Raw genomic sequence first — 23,914 nt, forward strand, 5'->3', positions numbered from 1 at the left:
CCGACTTCATGAAGTATCACTCGTGTGATACTGTGTGATTCATCAGCAAGCCTTGGCTGGGAAAGTTGTGGACTTTTCTCATGTAATGACACTGGTGGTCAAAGTGGTATGAGATAAAGGCGTTTCTGTCGAAAAGGAACGAGGAGCACGAGGAACGATCAGATGATGCGTGGCTACTGGACCTGGGGTTTCTGACAGACCTAACGGCAAAACTGAACTCACTCAACAACGAGCTCCAGGGAAAAGGCCGGCACCTGCCCCACATGATAAGCGCAGTGAATGCGTTCAAGGCCAAACTCTGTGTCTGGACCACACAGCTTAGGAAGGGAGGCTGACACACTTTACCAACCTGGAAAAAATGTCACAGTCCATCAAAGACAATTATGATTTTCACCCTGAGCAGTACTGTACCTGGACAAACTGGCAGCAGAGTTCAGCTGACGTTTTGGTGAGTTAGACGTCATGGAGGATATTGCTGCATTTGTTTCAAACCCATTCCTGCCTATTGATACAGAGGAGGTTGCAGCCAAATTCCAGAAAGCATTTGCTTTGCCAGGTGGAGTGAACATGCAGACGGTTGATATGCAAAATGATATCGAGCTGAAAGCCAGGTCAGTGGGACAGTGACTTTTTGTAGAAGTTTCCTCTCCTCAGCGCATGTGCACTAAAAGTGAGTGCCTACTTTGGATCAACCTACCTCTGTGAAATGGCATTCTCACAGATGAAAATCACCAAATCTAAGTACAGGAGCCGGCTTACTGACAGACACCTCACAGACTGCCTCAGACTGGCTGTCTGTGCTTATGAGCCGAACTACAAGGCACTCACAGACAGTGTTCAGTCACAGCCATCACACTGACTTGAGTCACATGAGAAATTTGTCAGTGTTGTGTTGTAACTTCAGTTGATAAATAAAACAGTTCATATCCAGCCTGCTCATTGCAAATGTGTTTTTTCTTGTTCATATTGTGTGCGGTTAACAAATTATTTCCTTTTTATGTTGCACTGAAATTATTATTATTGCATGATAGGTAGTCAGTCCATATGTGGTGGTCATCTGCTTTTAAATTAATCTAAAGAATCACTCTAATTACTTTTCTGATGTTTTGTTTTTGTACTGTAATGTTAGTTCTAGTGTTCTGTCTCCGCTTATTTTACAGCAGCTTTTATCATTTTCACTTTTACAATTGCTAAATGTAAACATTATACGACATGCCATAAGAACATACAGTGCATATAGTGTACCTCAATGTCAATGCGTGGAGAATAGAATGATCCCTTAGTAAGCAGAATTAATACAGATTCTTAGAACAGTTCGAACTTGATGAGTTGCAAATCAGATGCACCAGCCTCTTCCTACATCCACTCTCAGCAGAGACTCCTCCATTGTCTCAAAGCCCTCATTCAAATTCCACCCTGTGAGATGGTCATGAGAGGCACTGGAATGAATGGAGAGAACAGAATGATGAGCATTTGGAGGTCTGGGCGAGAGAGAGGGAGAGAGGGAGGGAGAGAGAGAGAGAGAGAGAGAGAGAGAGAGAGAGAGGGAGAAAGCTTGAGTCTCTGACCTGAATGACACATACTGAATGAGTTTGTTCTGTACTCCCCTGGCTTAGGCGGTAGCCATGCCTTATTTACAGTATACAAAGCACATTAACACCTCAACCGGACCTATAGCCTTTGTGAGTATAGATGGGACACTGCCACTGACACTGGGAAGGTATTCTCTTATTTCTGTTCATGAACTTCATGTAGACAAAGGCTGTGTGTGTGTGTGTGTGTGTGTTTGTGTGTGTGTGTGTGTGTGTGTGTGTGTGTGTGTGTGTGTGTGTGTGTGTGTGTGTGTGTGTGTGTGTGTGTGAGAGAGAGAGTGTGTGTGTGTGTGTGTGTGTGTGTGAGTGTGTGTGTGTGTGTGTGTGTGTGTGTGTGTGTGTGTGTGTGTGTGTGTGTGTGTGTGTGTGTGTGTGTGACGGGGCACTTGTGTGACCCGCCACTGCAGCCTGTAGGCTGCTTGCCTTACTGGACTGGGTGCAGGTGTTTTGTGTGTGTTTTGCGTGTTTGGTGTCTTGTGTCTGTGTACAGTTTATATGTACGTTATCCACACCACTCTGTTTAGAATAATCACTCAATTTCAATGTCTTGTCTGATAAATGTTCCGTTTATTGAATTTACCAAAATATATCGAAATATCACTTTGCAATTGTACGTCTTACCGTTGTTAGTGTCTCGTCTTGCGTCTGTTAGTTGATAACGTGAATCTGCCGCGTATAAGCGCGAGTTTTAATTTACGGCCATGAGCGGTATCGTGTTTAATTAGGCGTAAGCCTTACGAGCTCTCACTGACCAGCTAATGTGGTCCTTTTAACATAGTCGACTATTTATTGTGCATATTTGTATTGAGGCTATGATGCCCATTTCTTTGTCTTTGAAAAAGCTTAATTTCTATTGCTTTATTTTTGTGTTTAGTAATGTCCTTGTTTTCCTGCCTTATGTGAGGAAATAAAAACCTTATCTTGCTAACATCATCTACCTCCTGAGTCCTCCATGAGTTTCCATCTAGCTCTAACCGCGACGGCTATCTCGACCTTTCACAGTGTGTGTGTGTTCTCTCATAGTCATAGTTCTCATAACAGGAGGGGCTTGTTTATTGCCCCTGAAAATCACCCTATTCCAGATTAGTAATTCCATGTGATTGGATTTGGGATACAATACAATGGAATGAGAGTTTTGCTGTTATGAATGTAGCAATCTCATCATGTTCTTCAGGAAGAACAAATACAAAATTCAATTCAAAAGCTTTTTACCAGTCAGTTTCCATCATCTCACATGAACTTCTCATGTTCTCTGAAGTGGGGAAATCCATTCTGAAAAATCAAGGCATAGACTATTCCTCATCAGTTCACCAGATTATCAGTAAAAATTTGCCAACAGGCTATCTTGGTATGAGTGTCCCCTTCCAAAATGAGTCAGTGGAAAAAGTCAGGTGGAAGCAGAATGAGCCAGAGACCGAAACCCAGAGACTTGGCCAATATGTATAAATCAGTTGCACATCCACCTCTTGCTCAAAGGCATTATGAACGAATGGAAGAAGGTGTGAATCCCAACTAACTAGTTTGTTTTGTACAAGGATGTTATTACATGTTGATGTTGAACAACATCAAGTTTGTTTTTCATAAGTTTGAAAACAATATCCTGGTGAACAATGCTTGAGTTGTTGGCTCAGGTTTCACAACGTACAGTAGATGTTATTTGTACGCATGCTTATCATAACATCAATCTCTTTGATGTATCAGCTCCTCCTCCTGTAGCCCAAGGCCGACAGGTGAAAGCATTCGCTTCCGAAGTCAGAGAAGCGACATAATTACGGAGTGTTGTCCTTCTTTTGGAGCGGATGCACCCTAAAATGTGGAACATGTGGCTGTCACGTTTTTATTTCAGGTGAGATGTTCACTTTAGCTGTAGACTACAATTGTGGTAGGCTATCAGTAGTTGTTTTTATCCTCTATCGTTAACGTTAATCCATGTGACCCACAAACAGAAAGCACTTGTTTACGCGATTGTTCTGTGATACGGTAGATTGGTTTCTATCCGACAATGCAAATTATGATCATTTGAATAGGAACTTTTAAGTGGAAACGCTTGAAATTCACATAAAATCTTTAAAGTCAAATAAGAAATCGATTTTCTAGAGGTGGGGAGGATTAACTCCCGATTCGCATAGGGTAAAATGCAACTGGAAACGGGCTTAATCGCAAAAATTCGCATTTGTTGCAATTGTATCAGGTGTTTCCGTTACCCAGACAACCTTACGTCTTTGATCCTACAGCTGTTCACAACTCCTACCTTCGATTAGGAGAGCGCCCATTCTTAATGGTCATGGTCATAAAACAGCGCATGGAAACGCGCGCAGACCTACGTTGCTTCATTTTCATGATTGAGCTTAAAAAATAGTTGGATGGAAACTCTTGTAACTCATCTTAATACAAATTAGGCTAATAAAATCGATAATGAAAGGTTGAGGAAATTAAATTGGAGATTGTTAATACAAACAAATGGTTTATTAGCATAAATTATTCTGCAAGTTACGTTTTTACGTTTTTACACCTTAGCCAGTTTTTATTCTTAAACCTTACTGAAAACCATTGTCGACCTCATATTTGACAGACAGACATATATAGCCTATATATATCATCTATCTGTATGTAAAAAAGTGAATGGGTCTGAGGACTAATTTGCATATATAGATCCACATAATGCGATTACTACAAATATCTGATCTTACTGGGACAGAAAAATAAAAGCGTAATAATTTCTTAAAGATGTGCTTTTGTGCCTTTGTGCATTTAGATGTTTTTTTTAACAAGTGAACATGTGACTATAGTAAGTGTGACTTCCCAAGAATTCTGTTGGCAACCAGAAGTCAGATCATCAGATAAAGGCTGATTCAACTCCTTCAAGCTATGTGGAAACAACCGTAGGACTGATGTAGGCACACAACATGGTGATTTATTTTTCATAACAAAACATCTCACGGATAACAAGGACTGAACCCTGAACCTCTTTAGTCAACAGGTCCCTGTGGGCTTTCAAGTGAGGTAGATACATTTACTCTCATGAAATTGGTCTATGACTTTAATGAAACTTCCACAGAATGCCTGGAAAATCTGTTTATCTTGCCTTTAAACAGCCTGTGTTTGCCCTGTATTCATTTTCTTATCTGCAGATATCTGCCTTTGCCTTTGCCATTTTATTTTACAGGGCATTCTGAACAGCTTACGTTTGCTATGGTAAGAGTGGAATCTACAGGGAATATGCAGAACTATACACACAGAACAGACAGTCAGGGGACCGTGAGGAGCAATGACCTAACTTTGACAAAACGTGATTTGAATCGTGGACTGCATCTTGAACACAGAAGAACAGGATAAGCACATTTAATTGTATTGTTCTCCAAGAATTTGAGTCCATTATTTATAGGTGCATGGTCAGTTTTATCTAGATTTGAGGTCATATCAGCATTTCACCCCTTCACTCTTTTTGTGTGTGGTTGTAGTTGTAGGTATTTTCAAGACTCAAACACCAACAAATGATCATCATTAGTCAACTCTGTGAAACAGTAATGTGGTGCAGTATTGTAGAAGAACGCTGTTAATGGTCTTTAGACTGGGTCAGAAAAAGTACAGCGGGCATATCCATAACCATGCCATGGAATGGCTGTTTGTAAAGCTTTTATAGTGACCTCCATTCTACCCGAGGAGGCATGAGCCTAGTTTACTGTGTCAACATGCCGTGAGATGGATTATAGCCCTTGAATCGGTCTGGGCCTCGTATGTTTGTCTGTCCGAGCTGAGAGGGGGAGTGGAGGTTCTCTGAAATGGACACCTGAAGTCTGACACCTCTGTAGGCGGGTAACAGGAATGGTCGAGTCACGATGACGGCTTGGGAACATCTTAAGGCAAGACGCGTGAGGGCAGCGAACCTACAGTAGATGTTTTGTATTTAGGGATGGGCCAACCGGAAGATGGCAATTTAATTCGGTAGGTCGTTTTGACATGATGGGTATTTTGTGGAATGGCATATCTTGTTTAAATTTCATTTAGATTAGATTTGAATTGTCCATGGTGTGAATTGAGATATTGTCTCTGTCTTGCCCTCCTCTGAACTGATAACGTCATTTAAATTGTTTTGCACTTTTATCACACCCAGTTAATGTCATGCTGTAGATAAACCAATGTTATAACCTCAGGATTGTTGTGGAACCTGAATGGTCAGCTCGGTCAGAAGTAGAGAACAATTGTACCGTGGACTGATCGCTTGTGTAGTGCACATAGTGCTCGTATTACCGAGTGGTTCACTTTCGGTGAGGAATTCTTCATGCCACCCTTGTCTAGTGGAAAAAGTACAACTTGATTCTGACAAGAATTTTATGTTGAAGAAATTTTGCAGTGGATATCGGTGCAACTTGATTGCATCATCACCGAGGTAATAGTGGTTCAGGAGGTTCAAGAGGTATAGGAGTCATTTAGCAATCGAAAGGTTGCTAGTTCGATCCCGACTCCTCTTCAGCAAGTGTCATAGTGTCCTTCAGCAAGACACTGAACGCCCAACTGATGCACAGGTTGGCAACTTAGATAGTAGCCTCTGCCATTGGTGTTTGGTCATGGTCTGAGGTATTCATATGTAAAGTGCTTTGAGTGCTCTATGAGTAGAAAAGCACTGTATAAATGTCCATGATCATTGTTGTGATGTGATTATTGCTGTTAGTATGGTCAACTAGCATATGATGGTGGTCCTGCCTGAGCTTTAGGACTTAAATAGGCCTTACAGTCATTCATCTAGGATGATGAATTCAATATGAAATAGTTGCACAACACATTTCGTAGGGAAAACGAATATGTAAAGCAATGATGTGCCCCAGCACTCAAAAACAGACTTACATGGCAAGTAGATTCCCTTCCAATGGTTTCAGCTAAGGTCATCCGTTCTTATTCATCTGAGAACCTGAGGGCCAAGAACATAGAGACTAAAAGCGTCTTAAGATGAACCTCTTACTTTCAGAGTGGTTTTACAGCCTTTTCACTGCACATTTTGAATGGTTTGTGATCTTATTTCCATTCTTCTTCTTGTTCTTCTTCTTCATATCCTCCCAGGTCTTCATTAGGACCAGTATGAGTTCCATCACGAAGCAGTTCCTCATGCTGACCTTTATTGCTTTGAACCTGGTGCTCTTCCTCAACTATGGCCTCTTCCCTCTCACACACCCACGCACCAGGCCCCATATGAAAGGCCGTTTGATTGAGGGAGGACAGGGCCGCAGGGACCTGGAGGACGAGCTGAAGGAGAAGCAAGTTATGGGCCGCAGGGACCTGGAGGACTGGGATTTTGACGAGGCCAGGGCCGTGGTGCGCCAGCTGTGGCAGGGAAAGGTGTTTGGCAAGGACATTCAGAGGATTGTGGCTAACAACAAACACAATGTAACCTTCACTGGCCACCGTACGCCCAGGAGGTCCAGGCATGAGCTGCTGTGCCAGCTGAAGAGCCAGACAGTCAGGTGGACTTTGGATGGGAAAGAACCCCCTTTCTCCAGTCACGCTTGGGACAGGTTAGTGCCGCCCAAAACCCTGGAGGAGCTGTATACGGCAGGCCTGACAACATGTGCGGTCGTCTCCTCAGCTGGATCCATCCTCAACTCCGCTCTGGGAAAGGACATTGGTGAGTGTGTTTTCTCAGAGCAATGAGTGAGTTTGTTGTGTTTTTCCATTCAGTGCAGATAGAGATGTTTAGTTGTGATGGGAAACACCTGAATACAGTTCTACTGTTGGGTAATGTGAAGAGCAAGTAAGCGAGTCATATGTCATGTGATGAGATCAGTTGAAAAAAAGCTGTTTCAAAAAGACTGGAATCACTGTGTAGCATTATTCTAATGTGTGGCGTTGCAGTAAAAGCATTTTGATTGGCTAGTGCATCTACTAAGCTTGGGGGAAAAAAACACTCTTTAATGACACACGCACGCACACACACACACACACACACGCGCACACACACGCACACACACACACAGAGACACACACACACACACACACGCGCACACACACGCACACACACACACACACACACACACACAGACACACACACGCTCTCTCTCTCTCACACACACATACACACACACACACACACGCGCACACACACACACACACACACACACACACAGACACACACACACACACACACACGCGCACACACACGCACACACACACACACAGACACACACACGCTCTCTATCTCACACACACACACACACACACACACACTACACTACACACACACACACACACACACACACACACACACACACACACACACACACACACACACACACACACACACACACACACACACACTCTCTCTCTCTCTCTCTCTCTCCATCTCTCTCTCACACACTCCTCATTTCCCTCATCTTTATCTTTTCACATGTGTCCTTCCCTTGGTCTCCTTTTCAAAGGGTGCATTGATTGACAGCCAATGAAAGATACTTGTTTCAGAACTCTCTCTGCCCCGGAGTCCTTGAATGAAACTCTCAAGTGTCTTTTTTTTTCAGAACAAACTTGGCTTGCTAAAGAGGTTTTTCCTTGGTTGTCAGATAACAGGGCAAGGTAAAACAATTCTGTTTAGATCCAGTGGTACTCTCAGCTATTTCGATGTGCTAATTCTGTGAATCATACTTTGCAGTTGCCTATTCTAGTGTCATCTTCTTCAGTGTCTTCAGTCTTCTGTTTTGTTATTTCTCCTTCTGGTTTCTTAGTCACAGTCATAATCAGTCTCAGGGGCGGACTGGAGAAAAAAAGTGGCCCGGGAGCAATGGCGTAACGTAGTTACGACGGGCGCAGGTGCAGGCTATTATGACGCGTGGCGTAAGCAGTGGTTCCCAAACATTTTACAGTCCCGTACCCCCTTTTTTCATGTTTGTAATCGCCGCTACGCTCCCTCCCCCTGCGCACATATTCTGCCTATAACACTTGAAACTATGAAATTGTTAGGGTGGATCACTAACCGCCGCCGCCACGCCCCTACCCCTGCGCACATATTCTGCCTTCAGACTATTTAGATTAATGTAAATATATTGGACCGCCCCAAACCCCGTCGGCCCACCAGGGATTTCCCCGGTATCCTCGATGGCCAGTCCGCCCCTGATCAGTCTTAATCTGCAGTGATCTTGGGTGATTAGCCTGTCTTGGATGAACTAATTGAAAGTAGCTTTCTACTCCCACCTAGTGGTTTATTTGGTCCATAGCATCAGCCGTGGTAGTTCAGCTGTATAGAACAACTGTGAGTGGCTTCAATACTAATCAGTATAGTAGGTACTGAATGGATATTTCTTTCAAGATCCCGTAAAACCTCCTTGTTCTTATAATTGGGAACCAGGTCTGTAATACTGATGAGTGAGATTAGGACTTGACAAACTATTGGAATGACTGTAATATCCTATTTTTGAGCACACAGCCGTCATCTTGCAAGGGGAAATCTCTGAAATGATCACAGGAGTGAGTTGTCAAGGTGTCCTCTGGTCTGTGCTGATGGACTTTGTGAATAGGCTTGTGTCTAGTTATTGTTTTCCTGCTCTGCCAGATTCCCACGATGCTGTCCTGCGCTTTAATGCTGCTCCAACAGCGGGCTTTGAAAAAGATGTGGGGAGCAAAACCACCATCCGCCTCATGAACTCCCAGGTGAGTAATGTGACCTTCGACCTCTCACACAGACACAGACACAGACACAGACACAGACACAGACACAGACACAGACACAGACACAGACACAGACAGCTCATTCAGGTAATGGGACTGAATGGAATGTCTCATTCTGTATGTGTTATTATGACAGATTCTGGCCAAGCCGGAATATCATTTCAATACCAGTGAACTGTACAGGAACAGCACTCTGCTAGCGTGGGACCCAGCACCATACAATATAGACTTGGTGAAGGTGAGTTTCTCTGCTAGCGTGGGACCCAGCACCATACAATATAGACTTGGTGAAGGTGAGTTTCTCTATCTATATGGGACCCAGCACCATACAATATAGACTTGGTGAAGGTGAGTTTCTCTATCTATATGGGACCCAGCACCATACAATATAGACTTGGTGAAGGTGAGTTTCTCTGCTAGCATGGGACCCAGCACCATACAATATAGACTTGGTGAAGGTGAGTTTCTCTGCTAGCATGGGACCCAGCACCATACAATATAGACTTGGTGAAGGTGAGTTTCTCTATCTATATGGGACCCAGCACCATACAATATAGACTTGGTGAAGGTGAGTTTCTCTGCTAGCATGGGACCCAGCACCATACAATATAGACTTGGTGAAGGTGAGTTTCTCTATCTATATGGGACCCAGCACCATACAATATAGACTTGGTGAAGGTGAGTTTCTCTATCTGTGTGGATCTTTGCATCTCTCCTTTTTTGGAGCTCTTTTTTCGATTAACTCTTCCTTCCTCTCTGGTTGAATGTACAGCCCTGGTCAAAATAATTTGCACCCCTGAATTTCAAGTACATAATTCAGAATTTCTTTGGAAATTAACCAGTTTTGTATAACCAGAATATTTTAATAAAATGTCCAAGGTTACTGAACAAAAGGAAAATAAACAAAAGTGGCATAATGGTCAAATAGTACAAACACAAAATGTATACTGGGCACCCTTATTGGCACTCTTTACTAATGTTGTAGCACCAGTTTCCAGCTTTCTGCCACGCTTCCATTGCTATGCACTCATGCGTGTAAGTCAGCAGGACCCATTTGTGCAATGGAAGATTTCAGCTCTCCAAATGTTTTCAATGGAATTTAGGCAAGGCAAGTTTAGAATCACAAAACATGTCATTAATTACATTTGTTTCTTAATCGCTTGACAACGTAGTTTTTTGATAAAAGCATTTGTTATGCCCTCACAGCTCTCTCTCTCTCTATTTCCAATTTCTTTTTTTACAATGGCAATCAGCCCCTTTTAATGAGGTCAAACAATCATTCATTGGTTAATTGAGGTCATGTGAACACTGAAGATTAAGGACAGGTATGTCTTATTTGTATTTTATTTTGTTTGAGGAACTAATTTCAATTTAAAGGGAGCAAATAACTGTGTCCAATGTACATTTTATGTCTGTATTTTTTACAACACTCTATGAAAGCATTTTTGTTGCTTTGTTCAATAACTTTTGAACAATAACATTTTATGAAATATTCTGATTATACAAAATTATTAGTGCTGTCAAACGATTAAAATATTTAATCGTGATTAATCGCATTTATGTCATAGTTAACTCAAAATTAATCGCGATTAATCGCAAATTTTTATCTATTCTAAATGTCCCTTCATTTATTTATTTTTTCCATCATTTTATTTTTATTTGAATGCCCTTATCAACATGGAAAAGTTGATTGGCTTGCTTTATGCAAATGTTTTATTTTATTGAAAACCAATATTGCCAAACAGGGTGGTACAAAATAAAATTATAAAGTGCACATTTCAGGTAAACAAGGACTCAGCCTATAGTGCAGTTAAACCATGGCTTAATATTTTCTTTTTTTCAAGTTTGCTGGGAACATAGCAGTCAGGCCTCTTATTTCAGAAACATTGAACCGTAACAGTTAGGTTACCAATAAAAGGTAAGCCTACTACTTCTTTGCTTTCAGCCAGCTGCCTGTTGACATTTTCAGACAACAGTGAAGCTCGCTTCTTTTGCACAACACAACTTTTAAAAGTAAACTTTCCATTCAGAAGCTTTTTATCATCCATTTCGCCGTATCGCGCTCACCATTCACTCAAACCGTAACGTTCGTCTACTACACAGCTTGTGAGGCCCCAAAAAATGTGTATCTATAAAGAAAAATTCGCGTTAATCTCGCGATAAAAAAATTAACGGCGTTAAAATGGGTTTGCGTTAACACCGTTAATAACGCGTTAAACTGACAGCACTAAAAATTATTCATAAGATTCTAAATTCAATAAAATTCAAACACACACACACACACACACACACACACACACACACACACACAGAGAGTGGCAGTCTTGGTGTCTTTGTTTACTGAGTGTGTGTAAGCCAGCTACTGGGCTGGCTGTAGGGATTCATTAATCTAGTCTTTCACAGTAAAGAGAATCAGCAGTTGCCAGGATGAACTAAAACCTTAATTGTGTTTTAATGAAAGTGTAATAGACATTGTGAGTAGTGCTGGCCGGGACAGAGTGCTTCCAGTCTAATGAGTTGTGCACAGAGAGAGTAGATGTACACGTGTGCTGTCTGGACTTTGGATACAATGTGAATGAGGTTCTAAGGCCTAAAACAGCTAGAAAGGCCAGAGAAGGAGGGAGAGTGCTTAATGGTCATGTGTGTCCTGGCTAGGGTTTATGACGTGATTGGAAGCTGTGCCATAGAGAATCCAAAGTTACAATTCATCTACCCGTGTAGAGTGTTAGGGATAACATCATCTTGCAGATACACTGCATATACCGTCGTACATGTTACTGCTTCTTGTTTTGATGTCTGATCAGCCTCGTCACAACTGAATCAGAAATCCTTTGTGTTTATAGGTCTTGGTGATCCGCAACCATAATACAGTGGTTTCTGTGTAGGAACATACTTTTAGCCCACGTGCCAGTGGATGGATGTCTGATGAGTGTCTTTAACTTTGACACTCTGCATACAGATGAGTTCCAGAGGCTGAACCTTCGATCTGGACCAATAGCTAATATTGGACCATCACTAGAAAACCAATGGGGAGGGAGAACATGGTTTCTGCTGCATGACGTGGTTTGGTGTAGGGAAACAGGCATGCATGTGACCTGGGATGCAATTAATAATCATCTAGACTTCAGGTGGAGACGTTTATTAGCAGGAGTTGTTTATAGATGCCATGCTGATTTGGCAACTCCTAATGAGGCACAAAACTGGCGGTGATTATTGCTTCTTGGTAAATGAGTTGCACTCCGTATCTGAACTTGCGGTGATTATTCACTCTGTGGCACTACTGTATAATGAGCTGCCATAACCGCACAGACTATTGGATAGGAGCACTGGTGAGGGGGTGTTGGTGTGTGAATATGTGTTTTGTCTCTGTGTTTGCACGTGGCTGTGTGTGCGCGTGCGTGCAGGCCTATCTGTGTGTGCATGCGTGTGTTTGCTGAAAGGACTTAGTCTTAACAGATGTTGTTTTTCCCAGCAGCACAAGTGTGTCACAGCATTAATCAAGATGGCTGAAAGAGTGTCTGCCAGCAGGCACTTGGAGATGAGGGGGACAGAGAGATGCAAACACACTACAAGTTCCCTAGTATCATTACTTAAGCTCAGCAGGATTGGGATTTTATGTAACCAATATTAACCACCATCTATTTATAGACTTTGAATACATGAACATAAGTGTTAGATTTAATTGAGGCAGAGGCATATGACGTTTCATTTATTAGAAAAGTATTGTGATTCTCCAAGCATTGCTATATAAATTAAACCTCAGATTAATTCACCCAGTACTCCATTCAAATTGTGCACTCATTTTGTCAATGTTTAGGGAAATGATGGTATGATGGATGGGAAATCTATGGTAGTTCAACCTTCTAGTATACACTCAAAGCCTTTGAAATCTATGGTAGTTCAACCTTTTAGTATACACTCAAAGCCTTTGAAATCTATGGTAGTTCAACCTTCTAGTATACACTCAAAGCCTTTGAAATCTATGGTAGTTCAACCTTCTAGTATACACTCAAAGCCTTTGAAATCTATGGTAGTTCAACCTTCTAGTATACACTCAAAGCCTTTGAAATCTATGGTAGTTCAACCTTCTAGTATACACTCAAAGCCTTGGAAATCTATGGTAGTTCAACCTTTTAGTATACACAAAGCCTTTAAAATCTATGGTAGTTCAACCTTCTAGTATACACTCAAAGCCTTTGTTGTCCTGATTCTAGTGGTACAACAAACCAGACTATGACCTGTTCACCAAATATGTGGAGCGGAGGCGTCTCCACCCCACCCAGCCCTTCTACGTCCTCCACCCACACTCCATTTGGAGACTGTGGGACATCATACAAGGCAACACCCAAGAGGACATCCAGCCCAACCCTCCCTCATCTGGCTTCATGGGTGAGTCCTGCCTCAGTTTGTCCACTCACAATCAGAACGCCTGGCAGTTACAAAGTGGCCTGTGAGATGGCAGTGTATGTTTTGGATGATAAACGCAGAAGACCTGTTGCTGTACAAACACAGGTAGGTAGGTGGAGTATAACAACATCAATAGGTGGAGTGCAAGAGCAAATAATACGTTCCGGGATGAATGTACACACATATGCACGCACAAAACCATGAGTAGTCTATTCTCATCAATGATGCAATGCAGAGATATTTACCATTCCTGTGTGACTTTTCAGACTTCTGCAGGTGAGGCAATAGCATCGTAATAATCCCTTCATCCTATATGCTACATTTGGGTATCTAGAGTGCCTACCAAACCAAAACCTCTGAAATAAGACAACCCAGTCAGTTTGTTCATAAAAGAGGGATCAAATGTAAGTATTTAAAAAAAAAAAATGCTAACATTGTAGTGGAAGTAGCAGGCAAAAATGGGGCAGTTATGATTTTTTTTATTTCAAAGTGAATTATAAAATAAGATATGTATCAGTAGGTATGCATCAAGATAATACATATTTGTGAACCTAGATGGTGAATTAATTCACATTCTGAAGTCTGAATTCTGATTCTGATGTGTATGCCCATGCAAGACATAAACGGAATAAAGGTGTACACTGCCTTTTTTGGAAACAAAGCCACTGGAAAGTCCATTTGAAGTTTTCTCTTTGTAAAAATCAGAGGTACACACATCCGTAACCATGACATTGAGCCTTAAGTGAGTAACGTTTTTTGTAGCCTGCAGAATTCCGAGCTAACTGCAAAATATCTTCACCAACGTCAGGTAACACTCAAAGAAAGTGTATCCTTCATAATGTAAACAGACTCGTTAGGCCATAAATTAGGCTCCTCTATTGCTAAAAATTGTCATGTACTGGAATGGAAAGTAATTTAGCAATCCTGATCACAATAGCCTGAAGGTAGCCCGCTCTAATAGAAGCCATCCAACTGGATGGGTATAGTTCACCCTTAGATAGCAAGCTAACGAAGCAGTCTCAAGTGTTTACATAAGTAACTTTAGCCTGTGTTAAGCACACAAGCAATTGTGCCTTGCATAGCTTGTTAATAGTTCCTTGCAATACATTACCTTTAATTTAAATCATCTAAATAATCATCCATTCACATTGTGTGATTTTTGTCCAGCTGCATGGAAATGTTTTGAGATTAGATCCACAAATGTTGTTGATCATGACATTAGGTTAAACTCATGAATCGGCTCGTTTAAAATGCATAGCGAAAAGCATCTGCAGGGTTTCTGCTGTAGTGGAAAAGTGAATGATTACAATAATATCCATAATTAAGGATGAAGATTAGGCAGTGAATCATCATACTTCTGTGTAGCCACTATGGTAGTCTGATAAAACACTGATGATTCAAACACTGAAATACTTTAGATTATGCACACATTTTGTGTAATTAAAGAAACACTGTTGTGGAGAAGCATAGTAAAAAAATCTGTGTCAGCACAAGAGAAAAAGGCTGGAGGCTCTCAAGAACTGGTTGACCCCTTGACCTGTCCAGGTGGGTCGTTATCTCTAGAGACTCTGTGGTGCTGATCTGAGGGCGTGTGGGCATGTGCTGAGGCTCTGTGAGCCCGACCTTGACACCGTTATCTTCTGATGGACTGCAGGTGGGCTGCTGGCCAGACACCTGGGCTCATAAATACATAGAAGGGGCAGAAGCCCAGACCAAACAGGAGGAGCACCCAGAAGGCATGAAAAGAAGATAACTAAAAGTGTAAGTTTAGTTGAGTCCTGGGACTTTGCTCAAGGTTTAAACTGTTAGTGTATTGCCAGCAGAATAAACCATGCGTTGCTCCAAACTCTCTGGGCCGGGTGAGCCTTCTTTTGAGAGACACTCCAGCATTCTTACTGAAGACTTCGAACTATGTAGTGTGAATAGTGGCTACTCAGGAGTAGGGTTGGGTACCGAGAACCGGTACCAATATGGAACCGGTTCCAATACAACCGGTACCTACCCGGACCGAAATGCAACGCAGATTTCGGTGCTTCATTTCGGTGCCTGAGCCAATTGAACACGGTCGCTAGGCAGATTCCGCGGGGCACATGTAAAACTGCCCCAGCTCCCAATGTAAACTTTGTCCTGTGTCGCTCACGCTCATTGGTGTTTTCATAGCAACAGTCTTATGACAGTGAAGAGCATGCAGCATTTCACAGAGCAAGCACAAACAGAACTAGCCATCAACCTTTTAACAGAGAAAATACCGAAAGGTAAACGGTCAAAAGTGTGGCTGTATTTCGCACCAAAATATTCAAACATCGCGACGTGCAGCAAATGCAACAAAACAATTGCGTGAAAAGAGTGGAGAGAAGGCAAAGAGTCAACGGCAGATCAGCAACCGAAGACTGAAAAATAAACGGAGATGACAGCTATACTTAACCTACGGTAGTCTCTTAAAGGGGCAGTACACATTTTCTCGTACTCAGTGTGTTCAAGTAACAAGATTAACTATAAACAAGATAGAAAAGATAGGTATAAACAAATCATAAAATGGTGAAATTTCATGAAATAAATGCAAACAAAATAATACATTTTTGACTCCAAAGGCAAATATGCTCATATTTTTGCAAAATAAGTTTGAAGCTGTTTTTGTATTTATTTATATTTATTTAAGTATACTATAAACTGTTGTTTACAGTTAATATAATGTTCATAGTTTGAAGTTAAAAAGTTTGAAGCCAAGTGTTTTGTATGTATTTATATTTATAATATACTTTAAACAGTTAATATATTGTTCAATTTGAAGAAAAAAAATTGAATTGAACAAAAGAATTGCTGAAGTATTGAAGCTGTAGTGTGTGTGTGTGTGTTTTGTATTTATTTGTATTTATTTAAGTATAGTCTAAACTTTTGTTAACAGTTCATATATTATTTAAGTTTTAAGTTAAAAGGTGTTTTGTATTTATTTATATATATAATCTACTTTAAACAGTTCATATATTTGGCAATAAAGCCTTTCTTAAATGTCGTCAATCGTAAACATTTTTTTATTTTTTATAAAAGTATCGGTTCCGGCACCGTTTAGGCACCGGTATCGTTTTAAAAGTATCGGTTATGTACCGGTATCGGATAAAAACCAAACGATACCCATCCCTACTCAGGAGTCAAGTGTAAAAACGTGTTTTAAAAGGCAATGGGTTGAAAAATAATAATAATAAAATCAAGGATGTGATTTAGACAATTTAGTTGTGCTAGGAATTGGCAACATGAAGGATTAGCTTTACTCACTGATGACTTACTTAATACTTACCTAACTGAAGTTGTCATTTCACATCACTTGTATGAAGTCATTCCCTTGGTTATATGTGCGTCGACAGATTTAGTCCTGAGGAAGTTACCCATCTGCCTTATTTTCTCTGTGGACTGTCCCACTGGGACTGAGTATAGAGCTGACACGATCAGGGCATATTTGCTTATTATGGAAATGTTAGCCCAGCTCCTGGCTAAAGCTCTGAATCTAGGCCAGGCACCTGTGTTTAAAGTGAAGTTTGCTGCAGTGCTGTGAGGCAGGCAGCCATGGAGATGAGACGCATGCATCGGAGTAAGACATACTCTACTTACAACCCCGTTCATGTATGTCTTTGCAGATATGGCGGAAAGCTTACACAATGGTTCAACCTGATTAAGCCAATGTGCTATTTTTTTGCTGAAGGTCATGTAACACCTGTCATGGATGATGGCTGTTACCGACTGTCAGTGTCCCTTGTTGTTCTCTGGATCCTTAATAGTGTAGCGTACTTTATCCCACCTAAATGTGGGGCACATGCATGAATGAGACATGGAAAACTGCACATGTTTGTGCAATACAGTCTCTCTATATCACTCTGATACTTCCATTCAGTCACTCACACACAAAGAAATATGTCGTTGACATTTCTGCAGGACCATTGAGTTTGAAGCCCTTTAAGCCTATTCAATAAAAAGCAGGAAATCTTCAACAAGGATGCTAAAGTATCCAACTTCACAACGGAGAGTTATTGCACTTTTATTTTATAAACCTGCTGTGCACCGCAACACGTACGTGACATTCCAGAGGCTTCAGTTCAGGGAGCACATGGATCGATGAAGCAGAGAGGTATGGAAATGAAAGATAAGAAGAAACAAAAATATATATATATATATACAGATACCAGACACTTCCATGTCCATACAACCAGACACTTCCATCAATCACTGCAGGGTTGATCACCAGATGCACAGTATAGAAACTACAAGCCCTACATCCACTCAGGAGGTGGAGAGATCGCTCTGAGACATGTTTGATGAAACACTGGAACTTCACGTTTGCACAAGGGGTTAGGAACCTACAACACACGAGCACTCACTCACACACTCACACAAACACACACACACACACGCACACTCAAATACACACATACTCACTATCATACACAAACACCTACACACAGCTAGGTGGCTGTTACGGTGAGGGTGGTATGGTGGTCTCCTCGGGGGGGTATGTTTTCTCAGACTCCGGCGTGCTGCACTCATGAGGGTTGGGAGCGGTGGGGGCGGCGGCAGCGTTGGCCTGCGCGTTGCCGAGCGCGCGGCGGTTGAGCTGGATCACCGTGGTCTTGGACGGCATTGAGGACTGGCCATTTTCCTGGGCACGGTGCTTGCAGTGGAAGAGGATCAGGAAACACCTGTAGAACTGAAAGCAGAACACGCAGAAAGAGCTGTGGATGACTTCTCTGTTTCCCCCGTGGTGAAGAGCAAAGTGCAGGATAACATTGGCAAAAGACATTTCTGTCTTTCAAGACAGTATGATGCTCTGTAAGATAAAGCAACTAATAGCAAACATGCTTGGAAGCCAGCAAAACACCACGCAGTAAAGTTTATACACTAAATGTAATCCGATCCCTAATCTTAAACTATCCTGTTGAATCAGTGTGTTGAGTTCTCCGTTTCAGCAAAATGTTTGAGATGTGGATATGTGTCTGTCATCATTGTTGAGCTCCATGGAAAAATGCATGAGATACAGAAATATACAGGAGCGTAAAAGAGTAACTGTAGCACAATGACTGTTAAATATACAGGAGTGTAAAAGAGTAACTGTGGGACATGACTGTTAAATATACAGGAGCGTAAAAGAGTAACTGTAGGACATGACTGTTAAATATACAGGAGCATAAAAGAGTAACTGTAGGACATGACTGTTAAATATACAGGAGCGTAAAAGAGTAACTGTAGGACAATGACTGTTAAATGGAACTAAAATCAGAACAGTAGATGGTTGCTCAGTAAGCTGGTGTCTGTGCCTATGGCTGCTCATTAAGACTAAACTTGACACACTGGATCATTTAACTCCTCCGCATTGAATATCTGTCAGATGTTACTTTTGTCAGATTTGCATTATCTCTCCCAATCTGTGTGATTCTGTGTATGTTTTATTTCCATCTGTAGGCATCATTCTGATGATGACCCTTTGTGAGACGGTCGACGTGTATGAGTTCATCCCATCTGAGCGCCAGACAAACCTTTGCCACTATTATGAGAATATCTATGACGACGCCTGCACCCTGGGTGCGTACCATCCACTGCTTCACGAGAAGGGGTTCATCCGCCGGACGACTTCTAGCTCTGAGAGCCAGATCAGGCTCAAGGGCCAGATCACTCTGCCTGGGCTCAGAAGCATCCAGTGCGGACCATGAGCTCTGATCGGTGGCAGTGTAGGGTGGGTGGGTGGGGATAGTACCAAACACAAGTGCAGGAGTGAGCTGTGACCAACTGCACAGGGGAAGCACAGACTCTGCGCCAGTCCAGCATAGATGTTATGCTTGTTTGGACATTCTACATTCTGGTCTGAAGTAAATTCTCCAGAATGTTCTGGAGATTGACTATATCGATAGTAATAATAAGCAAAACTTTTATTTTTATTTTACAGGCTCAAAATCACATAGGCTATCCTTATTAACAATTTAATTATTTATTATTAACAATAACAATCGAACAGTTCGAATGGGCATGTTAGGGCATTTTCAAACAGTTCTGGTAAGCTTGATTAGCACTTCAGCAGTTACATTCCTGCACTTCTTTTTCTTTTTCTAGGTCGTTTTTCTATTTCTTATGTAAAGTAGTATTTATTGTTACACCAGGGTTTTTTTATTGCTCTTTGCTTGACTGTTCTCTCCCTTGTACGTCGCTTTGGACAAAAGCGTCTGCTAAATTACTAAATGTAAATGTAGGCTACAATTATGATTCACTGCTGTTTCTTCCTTGTAAAACTGCCCAGAACCCACAGTGATATTGTCATCTTGTTACATTGTAATCTCATTTGACGCATTCATTTTAAAGGGATTTTTTGAACCAAACCTTTCATTAATGAACTTTGACCTGGCGCTGCCCACTGAGTGCCTTTGATCATGCGTTCACCGCATGCACGACTGTTTCCGCCAGCCAATAGCATCCTCAAAAATAGGGGCCAAAGTCTCTGTTTTAGCTCCATAGTACTGCACTGCATGTAATATAATTACATCAGATCCCATACATCGAACAGAAGATCGGAAGACATTAGGAAAACTCACATGTTTGATCATGCTGCTATATAATTATAAACATAGTATTTTTTTCTTTGAAAATATTATCCAGGATGAAGGCTGTGGACAAGTCTGCTAGTTTACCTGTTTGTTCATAAGGATGTATATTATGGGGTTGATGGCAGTGCTGCTCTTTGCCAGGATTGAGGGCACCACACTGGCAATGGGTGTGATGAGTCCTGGCGGGCCGAACGTGGCCATCATGGCCACAACACCATAGGGCATCCAGCAGACCAGGTAGCATGCCACAGTTGTAATCACCATGAACAGAATATGATACTCTCTCCGCCGTGCAGCCGACTTACGGACCCTGCCGACCTGGAATGAAAGCAAAGGGGAGGGGGACACATGATCATTTGATGGAATACCATGGTCTTGCCTAATAAGAGACTAAATCAGTGTGTGTCTGTCAATGTTGGTGTTAGCTAACTTCTGCTGAGTCCAATGGTTAATGTTACGTGTCACGCTATTGAAAGCTGATTATTCAGTGGTAGACAGCGAAAGGAAAGCAAGGCGTACAGTGCTTTAGGTGTTGTGACATTTTCTGTATCTGTATTCACTGAGGAGAGGCTGCTGTCTGGCCATTCTCCCATAAAGCCCAGATTGGTGGAGGGTTGCAGTGATGGTTCTCCTTCTGGAAGTTTCATCCATCTCAACACAGGCGCTCTTGGTCGCCTCTTGTATCAAGATTGATCAGTTTGGCCGCTAGGCCAGCTCTACGAACTGTCTTGGTTGTTCCAAACCATTCCACTAAAGAATGATGGTAGCCACTGTGCTCTTGGGAGCCTTCAATGCAGCAGAAATGCATACATAGCCTTCCCCAGATATGTGCCTCAACACAGTCCTGTCTGAGCTCTGCAGGCAGTTCTTCAAACCTCATGGCTTGGTTTTAGCTCTGACATGCATTGTCAGGGGTGAGACCTCATATAAACAGGTGTGTGCCGTTCCAAATCATGTCCGGTCAATTGAATTTCAAAGGGTCTGAATACTTGTCTATGTGATTTTTCAGTTTTTCCTTTTGAATAAATTCGCAAAAATGTCTAAAATTGATGTTTTTGCTTTGTCATTATGAGACACTGGGTGGAGATTGATGAGTGAAAGTTGAGTGGACGATTTTAGCATAAGGCTGCAACATGAAAATGAAGGGGTCTGAACACTTTGGGAATGCACTGTATAATTGGCAGACAAAAGGCAGAGAGGGGCTCAAGTATCCGCGCTGGGCTTCATTAGTCTCTCATCCAGAGTGGCCCTGAAGAGAGCACCGCACACAAAAACACTTCAATGCATCCCAATGTCTGTAGATCCCACCTCGGCCATGTTAATAACGCACACATATTTCACGCCGCAAGGCACACATTGAGGGAGTGAAGAGAGGACTCCTGGGCTAATAAATTATAACTTAAAAAGCCCTTAGCCACACGCTTAGCAACACTGTGCCCAATACCATATCTCATTAAGACTGAGGTCAGAGCTTGGGCAGGGACATGTGGAGACAGTTGTGTACAATGTGGAAAGGGTCTTTCATTATCATCAGGTAAGTTAGTGCCTGAAGTTCTGCCTGAGTCTATATTTTCTAAGCAATGCAACATGCTCAGCTATTTAAAGAATGCACAATGCATGTGGTGAATAAAGAATATCCCTTGACACTCAGACTGTGCCCACACTTAGCTGCGTACATTTGAAAACGCTGATTTGATGTAAAAACATTGCCTGTCCTCACTTTCATCAACGTTTTACAAATGTTCTACGTCCCCACCCAAATGCGGGCTACATAAAAGGTAATGAAACACACTACAGTGTAGGCTTCTCTTTCTTTCTATGAAAGAGGGCTATCTAGATAGTCGAGGAGCCATTTAAAAAAAAAAAAAAGGGTGCGAAAGACATGCAGATGAATGAAAAAGCAACAGAAAAGCTTCTGCAATTGAGTTTGGGACAACTGACTACACATATCACCTGTACTTGCCTCTCTACATTGGCTCCCTGTCAGAAGTGGAATTGACTTCAAAGTACTCCTCCTAACATAGAACGCTCTAAATGGCCTAGCTTCAAATTACCTCAAGAAATGAATTGTCCTCTACTTCCCACCAAGAGCCCTTCTTTCCCAAAGTGTAGCTTTTCTTGTAATCAAAAACCAAAAACACAATAGGAGGCAGAGCCTTTTGTTATCGAGCCCCTCTCATGTGAAATAATCTTCATCATCTGACACCCTTTCCATCTTTAAATCCAGACCAAAAACATTCCTCTTTAGTGCAATGTATAGTTATTATATTTATAGTAGAGTTAATGAATCAAGATCTGGCACCTTCCCATACACCATGTCAGGCACCTTCTCTTTCTACTCCTTCTTCTCTATATTATATGGTTATATGTTGTATATATGTTGTTGATACTGATGAGGAAGACACATTTCCTGTCGTTCTCTTTGGATGCCTAAGGTGCCCAGGGTTGAGGGGGTATGCCCCACTCCCACTCCCACACCTTACCCTGGGTAGCCAGTGGCATGCCATTGTATAATGAGATTTATCTTTAGATAATTAGGCAGTGAATTGTTTCGTCACTGAGATATGCTTGTGAAAGAGTCTAGGAACATACGTACATAATTATGTATACGTACGTAATAGTAGCCTAACAAGCATGCTGTATATCCACCAAGCCGTTTTACAACCAATACTTTAAATAATGGCTCTTTCCATTTTATCCACTATCAATCTTGTATGTATCCTTGAGTGTATATATGCCGCATGTATGCTAATATGTTTTATCCTGACGCATACATGAATTTATATGCTTGCTTCTGACTCTCTCATCTCTACTTTCCATTCTGCTCCCCGCACACACACACACACACACACACACACACACACACACACACACACACACACACACACACACACACACACACACACACACACACACACACACACACACACACACACACACACACACACACACACACACACACACACACACACACACACACACACATTTTTATCTCTGTACCCAGCGGCCCCAAGCAGATGAATCCCCCCTTATGTGGGACTTTTCCCTTGCCTTGCCACTACTGCCTTTGTGCTCCAGATGTTCAGGAGATGAGAACTAAAGAAAATCGAATGTAATTGACTCAGCATGCCTGTGATTCAGCCATAGACTTCCATCCTTCCTCTAGCTGCATTATCACCCAAACAGATTTCAGTGGGACATCCATCCAGTGGACAGGGGGTAGCCAGTGAAGTCCACCACTGAAAAGAGAAAAGAGTAGGGAACCCACCTGTTTCACTGCGTAGACCAATCTCCCATAACAGTATACCATGACAATCACCGGTACACCCAGGCAGAAGATGAACAGGCAAATAATATAGGAGTGAGATCCCACTGTGTTTGCAGTCCACGAGACCGAGCAGCTGGTCCCAGCACCTTCCAGGGCATAGCTACTCCAGCCCAGTAGGGGGGGCACTGTCCAGAACAGTGAGTAGAGCCAGGACCCCGAGACGGCCAGAAGGGGCCTGCGGTAGTCTGGGCCCCGCTTGTTATAGACGGTGAGTGTGCTGTAGCGGTCATAGGAGAGGGCGGCCAAGGAGACGAGGGACACAATGCCTGTCAGGAGAAAACAGATTGACGGAAAACCACTTAGTAAGAACACTTGTTATACACTTGTACACTGCATACTTTTGGAATAGTGTGCTG

At 42.0% G+C, this 23,914-nt stretch overlaps 2 protein-coding genes across 3 annotated transcripts in view; one reads left to right on the top strand and one right to left on the bottom strand.

The window, feature by feature from the left end:
* The first annotated feature begins 3,359 nt into the window (after positions 1 to 3,359).
* On the top strand, positions 3,360 to 9,416 carry st6gal2b (ST6 beta-galactosamide alpha-2,6-sialyltranferase 2b). The gene is made up of 3 exons (XM_042702891.1): positions 3,360 to 3,438; positions 6,651 to 7,212; positions 9,127 to 9,416. Exons 2-3 carry the CDS (start codon positions 6,669 to 6,671, stop codon positions 9,414 to 9,416), a joined length of 834 nt encoding a protein of 277 aa, XP_042558825.1. The 5' UTR covers positions 3,360 to 3,438; positions 6,651 to 6,668.
* An 8,247-nt stretch (positions 9,417 to 17,663) lies between these two features.
* The window catches only part of tmtops2a (teleost multiple tissue opsin 2a), a 17,340-nt gene continuing 11,089 nt past the window's right edge, over positions 17,664 to 23,914 (bottom strand). For both annotated transcript variants that reach the window (XM_042702890.1, XM_031558168.2), the window contains 3 exons: positions 23,499 to 23,824; positions 20,315 to 20,548; positions 17,664 to 18,345 (listed from right to left, as the gene is read on the bottom strand). In XM_042702890.1, the coding sequence (XP_042558824.1) occupies positions 18,115 to 18,345; positions 20,315 to 20,548; positions 23,499 to 23,824 (791 nt within the window). In that variant the 3' untranslated portion in view covers positions 17,664 to 18,114. The remainder of the gene's footprint in view (positions 18,346 to 20,314; positions 20,549 to 23,498; positions 23,825 to 23,914) is intronic.

Source organism: Clupea harengus, chromosome 21 (assembly GCF_900700415.2).
Source record: "Clupea harengus chromosome 21, Ch_v2.0.2, whole genome shotgun sequence".
NCBI lineage: Eukaryota > Metazoa > Chordata > Actinopteri > Clupeiformes > Clupeidae > Clupea > Clupea harengus.

Excerpts from the sequence above, each read along its gene's own strand:
- st6gal2b (XM_042702891.1), top strand. The coding sequence starts at position 6,669 with ATGAGTTCCATCACGAAGCAGTTCCTCATGCTGACCTTTATTGCTTTG. Across the intron at positions 7,213-9,126 it reads CGCTCTGGGAAAGGACATTG|ATTCCCACGATGCTGTCCTG; the intron begins GTGAGTGTGTTT and ends CTGCTCTGCCAG.